Source organism: Manacus candei, unplaced genomic scaffold (genome assembly GCF_025592945.1).
Source record: "Manacus candei isolate 608988 ecotype Guabito, Panama unplaced genomic scaffold, ASM2559294v1 h1tg000153l, whole genome shotgun sequence".
Taxonomy (NCBI): domain Eukaryota; kingdom Metazoa; phylum Chordata; class Aves; order Passeriformes; family Pipridae; genus Manacus; species Manacus candei.
The window spans coordinates 1,805,953-1,820,522 of NW_026138201.1; the positions used below are offsets into that span (position 1 = coordinate 1,805,953).

Sequence of the window (14,570 nt, forward strand, 5' to 3'; positions counted from 1 at the left end):
ATATATATAAATATTAAATGCTTAAAGGGGATGCTTTTTGACTCAGAGGGCACTACAAGTTACCTTGTTTCAGTTTAGCTTTTTGTTCTAGGCTCCCCCCCCTATACACAGAAATTAAAAAGTCATCTCCAGTGTCACAATCCTTAAAATGTATCTTGAAATTAATATATTTTATGAATTTGAGAAACAGAAGCATTAGGAATTTTTTAAAGCAATATAGGAAGAAATGAGGATTAGGCAGATAAGATGCAATTACAGATCAACAGGGACTGTGGGATACAGCACAGTTAAGCTAAATCCATGCAAGTCATTATCTGTAACCTCTTGTGCTGGTAAAACTGATGGATAAATCATACCCCAAATTACAAGGGTTAATTCTGTCAGTGTGAAGTGAATATCCTTTGCTAATTGGTGTGACCTTATGAGCTGCACTGCCCCCAGCACGGCTGGGACTCTGCTCTCTACTCAGGGTAAAAGCATTTCACTGCTAAGAGACTTCCACATTTCCTCAGAGTTTAACCCTTTGGGGTGTGTATATGGTAAATGTGCTATAAATGATGATATAAGGCCTAATGACACAGATTGTGAATGAGTTAAAATGTTGGCATAACGTGGAACCAAATATTGTCTCTTGAAAGATTCTTCACATCAACCAGGAGGTCTCATGTGGTTGCTTATGGAACTACATTTTGGAAAAGAAATGTATGGAGAGGTTTTTCCCCCCCATCAGTAAAAGCGATGGTGAAATCAGTGTGACACACTGCTGTAAAAAAAGTGTTCTCAGAGCTGTAATAAACTCTTTAATTGAGAACTTATTAAAGGAGAAATGTAAGAACTCTCAGGAACACCTATGAAGGTATTATTAGTAGTATTTTACAGGTATTATAGTATTTTAAAGGTATTATTATTACTTGTGTCTATTTGCAATTTGAGAATTGTTCAGATTTGTTATGCTGTTCCTAATTACTGTTTCTGACAGACTAATCCTTATCAAAGAATGACCTTTACGATAGAGAAGATGTTTTCTGTCAGGACTGGTGACTGTAAACCAAGTGCCAGCAAACTTGTATTGCAGTTTCTATATAGACCTTTTTGTTTTTATTAAGTCATCCCAGGAGAATCAGACATGGACATCATGGAGTGTTATGGATACCCCTATATTTAGAACAGCAAAATGAAAATGTTTCCCTAAATATTTTTGTGCCTCTAAGCACAGAGGGCACTTCTCCTCTTCCCTTAAACAATAAGATTCAAAATACAACAAGAGCCTAAATATTGTGGTCTTTATGTACTAAATCTTACGATGCTGAAAGCTCTGAGGTATTAATGTTTTTCAGAAATCAAACCCCAGCTGTTTAAGCCTGAAAAACTGTTATTGATAGCACACAGCTGACACGAGTGACTCACAGAGCTGATGTTGTTCTTGGTTTTCCAGTGTTGTCTGCACATTTTCGGGTCTGCGAGCCCTACACGGACTACAAAGGTCGCTACCACTTTGGGTTCCACTGCCCCCGGCTCTCTGACAATAAATCCTACATCTTCTGCTGTCACCATAACAACACAGTGTTTAAATACTGCTGCAATGAGACAGAATTCCAAACTGTCATGCAGATGAACTTAACGGGGAGTGCAGATGGATACATGCACAAGTAAGTACATGAGTTTTACAGTTCTCCTCACCAAACTGGTCCTGGTCTAATCACGTGGTCTCAGGTGCATTTAATGATGGGAGCAGTCAGAGTAATTGAATTTACAGAAAAACATTACTAAGAGGTTTTTGCTTCCTTGAAAGAAAGGATATTTCAGCTTTGCCTGCCTTGCTTTGACGTGGGCTGTAAACATTGCAAGGAGAGCATATATGTAAAAGTTGCATGTAAATGCAACAGATATAATGTTACATCTAAAAGTTACCAAAGTCTCTTCCCTGACCCTAATTTGATCTGAACTATGTTTAAATGTACATCAGTAAAAATAAACCCCAAAGCTGTTCGTAGGGGAGAGAGAGGGAGTGAGTTGACATTTTCCATATCAGCCCAAGTGCACTATTTTGAATCTGTGATGTTTTGAGTATAAATCCCTTGTAACAAATGGCTGACCTTGGGGAACAGAATGTATTTGCTTATATACCAGCGTTGTGTGGTCTCCCTGCCTGTTACCTGGGATACTTCCATGTGCTGCTGGGGGCTGTCCTCCAAGATAAATGTCAGCACTCTTCTTTCCTGAAGAACTGGTAAGTAGAAGGTAGATCTTTGGTACTGATTAGGTATTTACAGGGACAAAACCTTCACTTGTGGTCTGGTCCCTGTTTGGTATTTGACATTCAGGCCAAGCTAATCTGCTGTGATTTCTTTTGGTGCAGAGGGTAGCTGTGATGTGGGGTAAACCCCCAGGTTAAATTCTCCTTTATCTGCTTTTCCCCTGCCATTTTACTCTGGTGTTCAGCTCCTCCAGGGCAAGGAAGGGGCAGATTAAAGACAACTGGAATGCCAGGCTGGGGATTTTTTGTTTACAACAGGGATTTTGGTGTTTTGCAGTGCAAAAGTCAGTCTGTGCATTGTCATTCCTTCCTGTGGAAGCAGGTGCAGGGCTCCTGGGAGACTGTGGTGTTGGAATACTGATGTAACAACAGGAGTTGGAACTCCCTGTGTGCAGATCAGCCCAGTTTGGAGTCAGCAAACCATTATCATCCTTAGAAACCACGTAGTGGCAGACAGAGCCAAAACCTGCTGCATGCTCAGGGTGATAAAAAGAGCCTCAGTCATCTCAGATTTCAGGGTGTTACTGCCCAAGTGCAGCCCAGACAAGTGGAAAGGCAGTACTTCAGGCTTTTCCCAATATCCCAGCAGCTACTCATGGGCAGAGCTTACTAAGGTAAGGCTCTTCTGCTCTGCCTTCCACCAGCAACCTGTAGTGTGGAGGGCATAGTGTTTTATATTAGTTTTCATTTAGATTTTAAACCCCCCCCCCACACACACACACAAAAACCCCCCAACTCATCTTACTCAGTTGAGATGGAGAAAGGTACCTCTGTATTATTTTTTTTTTTTAAGATTCATGGTTGAGAACCACCTGCAGAATATTTACCCTAAAAGTCTTCAGTCCAGAGTTTCCTGGGGACTTTTAGCTCCGTGTGATCTTTCACAGAGGCAGGTGAAATCATGTTAAATGTGATAAAAAGCTTCTGGAGATGTAGCTTAGACAAGTGCAGGAGTGAAACCAGTATTGCCCTTGTGTAAATCCCTGAAACCTCATTTCTGATGAATCTGTCAGGACCAGGAAAATGAAGGGCTGCTTCTTCCTACGTGAAACTTCACCACTGTAGTGAGACCCTGAGCTCAGTGGCATGGGTAGAAAACTTCCTGGTAATTTTAGGAGGAGCAGAAAGGAGTGAATCCTACAGGCCTGCATTAAAAACACTGCAAGAAGCTTCTTACTTAACACACTCTGACTTTATTTAACAAGTGCAATAACTAAACTTTATTTGGATTCTAATACATCCAGGGTTCGGTTTACAGTGACAAAGTCAGCTCTTGTTTAGATCTAATTTCACACACCACTGAAAAAAAATCCTGATGAAACCTATTGTAGTGTAGCAGGGGAGAATAATTTGGGATATGGGAATAGCACTGAACTGAAAAAAAAAAAAAGGATTATAGTTTGTAGGGAAGAGTGATTCAATATTATTGCTTGGTTTATTTCAATATTATTATTTGGTTTATTTTTCCCCTTAGCCATTCTTGTGATCATCAAAACAAATTTCTTGTTTTATAATACAGTTGAGGGAAGAAATTAGTGAAGTGACTTGTCATGGCACAGCTGTAAAGATGTGTTTGTCTTCTGCAGTCACACAATACAACTAAAGCCACATTTATTTACAGTTTCCCATTACTATAACAAAAGATTTCTGTGTTTTCTAAGTCTTTGCCATCGTGCAGATTAATCTGTTTATAATACTTTTAATGTGAACAATTCTCTCAGTATTAAATACAGAAATACACATGATGTCTAACAGACAAGAAAAGTTCTGTGATGCCTTAAAACTGTCTAAGGAGTTGTTTAACTGTTCTTAAAAACATATTCACAATGTTTTTCATAATCTCTCAGATTTTCTATCATGGATGTTTTGGTGGATTCTCAGTAGTACTACTATTCTAGGGGTCCTTAATCTGATACTGGAACTGTGTTATGGAAGTATGTAATGTATCCGTGGTTTTCCCTTATCTTTCAGTCCAGAAAAAAAGGGGGGGAAAAATCCCATTTAAAGTGTACATGCAAAACCCACCCTGGTTTCCTCAATGCTAGAAGTACAAAGGTGTTTGGTAAGATATAAACTTGGATTTCTTTGGGGCAACACTCACTGTTACTACTGGGAGCAACAGCCTCATTTAAGGGGAACAGGGAAAGGAACCCTTTCCATGCCCATCTGCCCACATTTAAATTCTGCAGCTGTAGAATTCAGCTCACAGTTGTTTTGATTTGTTGGTTTGGTTTTCAAACCTGAGTTCCCACGTGAATTATTCTCTGCTAACGTGCTGCACATAAAACCCAAGAAAATCTACTAAAAAGACAGAGCCTGGTCATAACCAGCTCGTCATCTGCCTCAAAAAGTGAATTATTAGATGGAAGGAATCATATAGCTAAAAATAGTAATAAAAGGACCTGTGTTTTTATTTGTGTGTAGGGATTTTAGAGAACTCCATGCAGGATTCTGTAGATGGAATAGGAGGAGAGGGATGGCAAAAGTATTTCTTGTTCTCAGAGAGCCCAGTTCAAGGCTCCCTGAAGTCAGAGCAGATCTTTCCATTTGCACAAGTGGGCTCTGTATCGAGGTTAGTCCATGGATATTCTGTATATCATCCTATTTCTAGAAAAGGTGACTTAAAATAATGAGCCCCTAAGCTTTTCTGGTGGGTCCACAAATTACCCTGTTTTTTCTCTTCTGTGTATCTGGTCTTACTGTTATTCTCAATAAGGTTGTTTATTTTCTAATTAAGACATCTTCATTTGCAGGACAGTTTCAGTTTTTACTATAATTAGTAGCCATCAGCAAAATTAACATTTTCTACATGTTAATGGTTTGAGAAACAGAAAAAACATCAAGGAATGGAATTTCCCTCTGTGTACTTAAACCTACTACTTACTATTTTTGCCTGTGATTTTTCACAAGGCCCTTTTGATAGTGCTGTTGTCCCACTGTCTGTTATTTAAAATAAAGCAGCCTTTCATTTTTGGGCTTGTGAGAAACAGATGTTATTTAGGAGGAGCAGATGAATATGATTAATGAATTGTCACTTTAAATCAGAACACTCAAAATACCTCTGACTTCTCACTAATCAAAATTTTGATGATTGAAATTAAATACCTAAAACACACCAAAAAAATCATTTTGAGTTAAGAAATGTTCCTGCCTCTCGAATTGTTGCCAAGAAAAAAAACCAAAACAAAAGTTTTCTAGTATTTCCATTCTTACTATGGACCAAATGCAGTAGAGGCAAAGACTTTGGAGTTAAGGGTTTTCAGAAGCTTTATGTTTTGTCTCCTTCCAATCCTCCTGGAAATTTACTGCCTTTTTTTTAATTCTTATATTTTAATGCTTTATTTCTTTTTTTAATTTTTTTTTTAATTCTAGTCTTGTATGGTCCTAAAGTTAGACAGGAAGGGATCCATTAACAGCTCCTTCCTCTTGTTACTTACATTCCATTTGCTATGGAACTTTATTTAAAGGTGTTACATCTGTGTAGTGGAAAAATCAACCTCCTTAAGTGCTGACAGACACAGAAATTAAAATTCTGATTTCTTACCTGATTTCTCATTTCAAATCCTGATTTTTTTCAATTTTTTTTTTTAAAGCATACAATGAAAGTCACTGAAATGGAAGTGGAAGTTTTTAAAGCAGAGGCTTGAAATGTTTTGATCCAAAAAGGCTGGGGACATGTTTTTTAAAATGTCAAAATCTCTCTCTGGCTTGCATCTATAATATCCTCAGCCTTTTTTCCTCTTGTGTTTTGATCAATGTTCTGATAAAATACATTTCCCTCGGAGTTTCTCTGAGTAGGGAGAAGTTTCTCTTTATTCATGTGAGTTCAGGTCCGTGGAGATTGTGGGGTGTCCACCTGTTACTCTGATAGAATTTATCTCTAAGACTGTCCTAAGGGCATTTTTTACTGATGTCCCTTCAGCTTCCTCTTGTTTTACAGTCTCTGGTACAGGTACTTCCACATTAGCTCATGGGTCTCAATTGGCCTTTTTTTGCTTTATACTTTGTACTTTTTTTTTTAAATCAAGCTCATTCTTACCCAGATTTCTCCTCCTCTCTTCTGACCTCATCCTCCCCACACACAGTTTCCAGTCCAAACTGCATTTACACCTGACAGTCTCTTTTCTTTTAATAATACTCCATCTCCAGCAGAGCTTTAGCAATTCTTCCCCTTTTTGATCTCCAAATTCTTGACCCCTCATACCTTTTCCTCCTGTTTCCCCCTCCTTTCTCTTAATATCTTTAATCACCTGTCAGAGCTTTACAGCTCCATGTCAGCAGCTGATCATTTTCATGGCCTTTATCTAAAAATACACTTTATATATTTCAGTGTAGTACATATTTTCCTATGAAATGAAGTGTGTAATATGATCTCATCAATGTTCTCCAGCCCGAAATTTATTACCAGGAAACTGAGGGTCTTTAGCAGCCCCTCTGGAAATCCTACACTTCTACTGTTATCTTCTTTATCCAGTAGTAATTATTATTATATCCAAAGCAAATTCAAGCACATTAAACATCTGGTAAGAGAAATGGTTTGTGATGCAGGTCAGCAGTGAATGTTTCCATGTGTATATTATAGAATTTTATATATTGATAATTATGTTCTATACATTATCTATAATTATATTATTATATAATAATATATAACAATATAATATATCAATATTAATATATTAATATTATATATAACAATATAATATATAATATAATAATATATTATATTATTATATAATAATATATAACAGATAGATACTATTATATATTACTGTATTTTATAATATATATTAACAGATACTATTTAATATATTAATATTTATGTTTACATATTTATGACAATGTATAATAATATAGACTATATAATATGTATAGTTATGTATTATATTACACAATTATTTTTATATATTATATAATTAATGAAAAAACCTTGGTAAAATAACACAGTGACTGAGATAATTTGTTGTCCCTTTCTTTTTTCCCAGCAACTACAGATATAAAATTACTATATTAATATAAACTAATATATAGATATAATAATCTCTAATATGCAATATTAGAGATTAATAATATATATTATGGATAGTATTTAATATTAATATTTATGTATTTATAGATTATGTAGCTATGTATAATATAGAACATATATTAATTATATATTCTATTATGTAATTAATTTTATATATATTATATGTTAAACAACCTTGATAAAATAACACAGTGGCTGAGAGATAACTTTTTTTGTTGTACCTTTTTTCTTTCCCAGCAACTACAGCTATAATATTACTATATTAATATATAATAATATATAGAGATATAATAATCTCTAATACACAATATTACAGATTAATAATATATAGTATATTATGGATACTATTTAATATTAATATTTATGTATTTATAGATTATACAGCTATGTATAATATAGAATATATATTAATTATATATTCTATTATGTAAATAATTTTATATGTAATGTATAATATATAACAATGTAATGTAATTTATATTATATATTATATTATTTTATATCTAATATATTATACTAATATATAATATATAATATATTATATATTAAACAACTTTGATAAAATAACACAGTGACTGAGAGATAGCTTTTTTTGTTGTACCTTTTTTCTTTCCCAGCAACTACAGCTATAATATTACTATATTAATATATAATAATATAAAGAGATATAATAATATTAGAGTAATAATAATAATATATAGTATATTATGGATACTATTTAATATTAATATTTATGTATTTATGGATTATATAGCTATGTATAATATAGAATATATATTAATTATATATTCTATTATGTAATTAATTTTATATGTAATTTATAATGTAACATATTACATATAATATATAATTATGTAATATATAAATATATTACATAATTATATATTATAATATAAACAACTTGATAAAATAACACAGTGACTGAGAGATAATTTTTTTGTTGTACCTTATTTATTTCCCAGCAATCACAACTGTAATATTACTATATTAATATAGAATTATATATAATATATAGAGATATAATAATCTATAGTATATTATAATCTATAGTATGTGAATAATTTATAGTATATTAATATATACTATGTAATAGTATAATATAATAGTAGTATATTATAATCCTATATTATAATAGTATATGAATAATATATAGTATATGAGTAATATATAGTATATTAATATGTCCTATGTAATAGTATATTATAATATTAGTATATTATAATCGTGTATAATAGTATGATAGTATATGAATCATATATAGTATATGAATATATACTATGTAATATATTACTATTATGTCATATAGCTGTAGAATAATATACTAATATATATCATTTTATCTATTCTGTTATGTAATTAATGGTATATATTGTATAATTAACAAAAGAAGCCCCTTGATAAAGCCCCCCAGTGACCATTCCAGAGAGAGAACTCCTTTTGTTGTCCCGTTTCTTCTCTCGCAGCAACTACAGCGCCCTGCTGGGAGTGTGGATCTATGGCTTTTTTGTGGTGATCCTGCTCATCCTGGACCTTTTGTATTACTCCTCCCTGAACTATGACATTTGCAAGCTGTACCTGGCACGCTGGGGGATCCAGGGCAAGTGGATGAGCCAGGGACAGAGCCGATGGATCAGCCCCGCTCAGGACCCCAGCCAGGCTCAGGCACAGCCCCCGCCACAGACTCAGCCCCAGCCAGCACAGACAGTTCACACTCTAAAAGGAGATGCTTTAAGCCCACCCCTGATGTCTTTTCAGAGTTCATCTGCCTGGTGAGTAATTGGAGACCATTGATGTATGTTCTCTTGACTCTGCTGGTTTGTAATGTGAATAATCACCTGGTTTTTGGAAGGGTCTGCACATTCAGGCTGAACAGCACCATTGCTAGCACATAAATCTAGGTATCATGAACAGTCTTATAGAATTACTACTTAGGAGGAATGCCTTACTCTGGAATATATTAAGACAGTGCTAAACAGTTTTACTACTGTCATACAAATCTTTGTTCTGCATCAACCATTATAAAATTAGTTCTAATCTGGTCTCAAAGACTAATTGCTGTGCGTATCTGTTGGTCTGGTTTGAAAAGACTATGTGTATCTGTTGGTCTGGTTTTAAAAGACTGTATAAATAGCAACACTGAAAGAGCTTCAGTGTGAGATGTCACAAATCCTCTCTGTTTGTGGTGTGAGATATGGAAACAACATAAAAAACGGGTTAGTCTTTTTTACATGCACAGCCAAAAAAACCATAGCTTGGTCTCATTTGACAGTGACACAAGTAGGCTACTGTGGAGTTAAATTCTGCAAAGCCAAAACAAAATCTCCAAAAAAACCCCAAACAACCCACATCAAATGGGAGACAGATCCTATGGGAGCAAGCAGAACTGGAAGTATAAATAGAAGAAACTAAACGCTATCTAGCCATGGGACAAAATGATACTAAATTATTTTGGACTGGTTTTTTTTTAACCAAAGAAAACAAAAGCAAAGGGAAAGAGCTGAATAAAACATTTCTCTGAATAAGGTATCCAGAATGGCAGGGATTGTTTATTTCTTGGCAAGAAAGCATAAAGATGTGGAAGGACGCAGAGAGAGAGTACAGAGTCACCAGTGTAGTTTAGAAGTGTTCCAGAAGGCTGAGTGCTGACTTTTGGCAAAATAAAATGATCTAAAAATGAGGAGGGTGAAGAAGATGACTCCTGAAGCTGTAGAACATGTGAAGCCCCAGCACTGATCTCGGTGTGAAACCTTTGGGTGTCACTGTGTTGCAGGTGGGATGGTGACAGCAAAAGTCCTTTTATTTCGTAATTCCCCCTTAATTTTAAGTAAGTCTGGAGCAAATAGAGTTGAAGGTTTGTTGCCATTAGGGATAGTTTGACAAAGATCAGTGAAAGAGGAGGTTGTTTGGCATCACAGCCAGTATTGGATGTATCCAGGTCAGGCTTAAGGACCATTCCAGTAGGCCTTGTCCAAACAGAAGAGTCTAAGGCTGCTACTTAAGAGACAATCACTTGTGCTTAGTTGTAAGCACTATTCTTTTCACTCCTTTTTTCCTCTTCTTTCCTTTATTCTTCTTCTAATTCTTCCAGCTTTTTTTTTTTTGCACATTGATTTCTGAGTCTTCAGTTAAAATTGCCATGTAGATTAAAAACATCTGTAGCACAGTAATTGTATTTTAGCTTAATACTTGTGTGTATATATATATACAAAAATGACTACATATATACATGAAAACTATTATTCTGGTTATACCACTTAGTAATTCTGCCATACCATTATAAATTGTAGCTATCCAATAATTCTTGAAGGATTCCTGGTCACATTTTATTGCTGATTTCCCTTGTTCTGTTTCTCTGCTTTTCTTGAAGCGTTAAGAGGGCAATGTATGTTAGGATCAGGTGAGCACATCCCACATGCTCCTTTTCCTGTGTTTGCAATCCTGTGTGATTGATAAGTCACTCCAGTAACCCTCACCTCTTTCCCAGTGAACTGTTTGTCTCTGCTCCCCCCAGTTCCCATAAAATTGTTCCTTTTCTTTTTCCCTAATCCTTTCGTCGCTCGATGGAAGAAAGAAGTAGATGCTTCCCTAGTAAAACCCTATAAATCCCTTTTATTTCAGCATGTAAAACACTACAAAAGGTGCCATATTTTCAAACTGATAACCTGCAACTTTCGAGACTCAAGGAAGTGCAGAGATGATTCAGTGTGAGTTGGATACATAAAAAAATAGCAATAGGCACTGGTGATCACAGGCAAGATGTTTAGCATGCAAAGGAGGTTTTTGAGTAAACAGCTCCCTCAGAAAATGACAGATTTGTGTACTACACCAATTGCTAACACGGTGGGGAGTGGGTTGCCTGGCTATTTATTCCTCTGTTAGATAATCTGCAGGTTATAGCCATGAAAATATGGTAATTTTGCCCTACAGAAGTGAAGCTCGGTTTCAGAGTCTGGTTTTCTCAGTCTGTATTTGATGAACAACCCCAGGACTGTCTGCTCAAAATCTAATTGTACTATCAGTGAAGAAGTGCAATGGACTTACTGGATTTATTTTCCATGGCTGGATTTAAAATTACAGAGTCTAGTAATTTTTTTTTTCCTTTTTCATTTTGCACCTGAATTTCCGTTTTTCCAGATCGTGACACCTGCTCTGGTAACAGCAGGCTTCCAGGCTCAAATAATCCACTTTGCAGTTTGTGTTGCCATTTTTAACGTGTCCCAAAACTAGAGAAAAATAAACATTTTCCTTTAGCACTTCACAAACATACCATGTGTAACATAGGGGTGATATAAGAACAGTTCCTGTTTACAGGCGAGCATTTTGAAAATAGAAAATTAATCCTGGGGGATGTGAATGGATCCCAGGGCGTAAAAACTTAAATACTGTTTAAAAACCTCTTTCCGAAGCAGTTTGCAGGTTTTCACGATGACAGATGTTGTGGAAGTTGGTAACTTCCTGTGCTACATTTATCCAAGCACAGTTAAAAATATGCCCATTCTGGAGGACACATTCCAGGATAATTCTTGCACAGCAAGAATCTCAACCACACTGAAGACTTTGAGCATCCTTAGAGAACTAACAGAGTAAGAAACTGCCCCAGGAAGGATGTCAGGATTAACCTGCAGCTTGTAAAGCAGTTGGGGATCTTCCTGGATTAAAAAAATAAATACATAAATTACGTAAGTGGCTTTTAGTTTATGATTTCTCTTCTTGTCTTCGTTTAAATGCCATGAATTGGCAGTGAAACTGAAACAGGTGTGTCAGAGAGGAAAAATCAAGCAAGTAATGGTATGTAGTGGGTAGAACCAGCCCCAAGGTGTTTGAATGTTTTGTCATAGCAGATCACTTCATTATTTACTTGAGACAAAGAGGACCACGTACAGGCACAATATTGTTATAACTGAAGAAGTCTGGAGTCTGTTATACCTTCTGCTGGCTGCTCTGCAGTGCTGGGCAAGGAGAGGAAGGAAAACCATTGATCTCAGGAACACCCAGCCCCGTTTGGAATCCTGTAACTTCCCCCTGTAGCGTGGATTTTGCAGCCCCACTAATGTTATTTCTTCTTCAGCATGAAAACCATCTGAGGGCTCCCCAGAGGCCTGTGTGGATGAACCTTCCCAGCCCAAACACCATCAGAGACTGCGAGTCAAGGAGCTCCCAACCCTGGGAACACTGTTAATTAATTAATTAATTTTTAATTAAGGATGACTTAAAAAAGGTCACACCTGCAAGGAGGAGTGGGCAGAGTTTCTCCAGGTTCTCCCTGGCTCTGCTGTGTCCCACATCTGAGAGAGAACCTGCTCACTCTGCCTTGCTCTGGTGATGTTAAACTCCTCCCCACCTCCCTCAAGGATGCAAATCCCAGGGAATTCTGTCTTGAAGTCCAACATTTGCCTCTCTGCTCCCCACCTTTCTGCACAACAGCACACAGAGGCAATGCCTATGAGCATACAAGTTGTGCTGCAGGACTCAAAGTTTGGGAAACCTGCTGGTTGTCCAGAATCAGGAAAAGTATCAGCCCAGCAGGGTTAGCCAGAGATTATCTCCTTTGCACAGCTGGAATGGCTTGGAAAAAGGCAAGTCTCTTTTACTTTCCTTCATTAGATGTTGCAATCAGCTTTCACTGTGAATTCCTGCGAGTCCCATTGTCTTTTGGACAACAAGTAGGATGGTTTTTAGCCTGCTGCTTTTGACCTGCTGCTTGACAGCTCTCCCAAAGCACTTCTATACAAAGAGAGAAAAAAAAAGCCCACAAAAATACTGGCAGGGTTTAGGAGCCAGCATGTCCACAGCAACTCTACCAAAAACCACATAAATACTTTGCTGGTGGCTAAAAAGTCTGTGGGAAAGAATTTGCTTTGATACGAAAGTTTGAAATGGGGAATAATTACTTCAGTACCTTCTAAGAGTGTGAACATGGCCACAGTCCTCCAAAAACACGAGCCACTGGGGTGGCCAGGAGGGTTTTGTGCAGAGGCTGCTCTTGGTACAAGTTATTTACAGTAAAAAAAAAATCTCAAATTTACATTTGCAAAACTGCTATACATTAAACAGGAATAAGATGGCAGTGTTTTAAAGATGCAAAATTTGCATCATAGGGCAAAGCATAGTTTTTATTTACAGCCCTTACCTGGATTTTTATATTAGACTGAATATGGCAAACCAGAGCACCAGTAGTTGTTTGGGGTTTTTTTAAAAGTTGAAAATAAATAAAATGGAATACTTACATAGTAGTTTTAGGAAAGAACTGTCTGGGAATTAATATCATGTGGAGAATGTGTCTGGTAACAGAGATTAGGTGTGTCAGGAAATATCTACCATTACCTGTGTGCCTCCATTCCCTTCAGAATATATTGTGTTGGAATAACAGCTGTTGTTGAATATATATTTTCTTCTAAATATTATCATCTCTTTGCTAGGAACTGCATACCTGTAAAAACAGAAATTAGTTATTATCACTGTGTTCAGCACAAATCCAAAACACAGCCCCACAGAAGCCCCTGTGAAGAAAATTAACCTTACACCAACTAAAATCAGGGCAAGAAACCAACAACACAAATTGACTGTGGGCTTGGAACCAACCACCTCAAGCTCTGAGTCTTGTTGGTTTGCCCCAGTGATGTAGCATTCAAATAAACTGGGAGATTTTGAATTATTTAAATGCAGATGATAAAAATAAACCCAAGATACATAAGTTACTTGCTTTCCTTCTCCCTTGCATTTAGAAATTCACTATTAGCATGGGAAGTTAAGGCAATGTGCAAGATTTCCATTCACCTCAATCTGAATATAGACAACCTTTGTTTCTATTGTTATACACTGCATCTTTTGTCAATACACACGTTGATTTCATGCCTTATTCTCCTTTTCTTTTGGTTTATAGGCCCCATATTGCAACATCATCTATTTCTCTACGTTCCTAATTTCAGATCCACCGGATGTGGGCTGTTGGATAATTCCCTAATTTAGCTATTTCTGAGCCTTTCCATTGAATTGAGACTGTCACACTCAGGGAAGTCTTTAAATGGATTGTACAGTTGAAGGGATTTAGCTTAAATGTGGTAATGAATTATCAGAAAGCAGTAATTAAGACAAAAGTGAGGAGTTAAAAGGTTGTCTGAAGGCTAAAACAGCTCTGCCCACTGGGGACTGAAAGCCAGCAGAATTACTGGAGAGCAGTTCCTGAACTGAACAACTTCCATATTTAAATTTCCTCAGGCATTTTGAGCAGAGTTTTTTTTCTGCAGCGAGATCATTTGCCTCATCTACATCATCCAAACCCAGAAT

At 36.3% G+C, this 14,570-nt stretch overlaps 1 protein-coding gene across 16 annotated transcripts in view; it reads left to right on the forward strand.

The window, feature by feature from the left end:
• SHISAL1 (shisa like 1) overlaps positions 1-14,570 on the forward strand; it is a 229,477-nt gene that overhangs the window by 196,612 nt on the left and 18,295 nt on the right. For 15 of the 16 annotated variants that reach the window (XM_051772504.1, XM_051772503.1, XM_051772500.1 and 12 more), the window contains 2 exons: positions 1,436-1,649; positions 8,747-9,242. In XM_051772504.1, the coding sequence (XP_051628464.1) occupies positions 1,436-1,649; positions 8,747-9,056 (524 nt within the window). In that variant the 3' untranslated portion in view covers positions 9,057-9,242. Of the gene's footprint in view, positions 1-1,435; positions 1,650-8,746; positions 9,243-14,570 lie in introns of those variants that run through there. The other variant, XM_051772514.1, reaches the window with a different exon arrangement.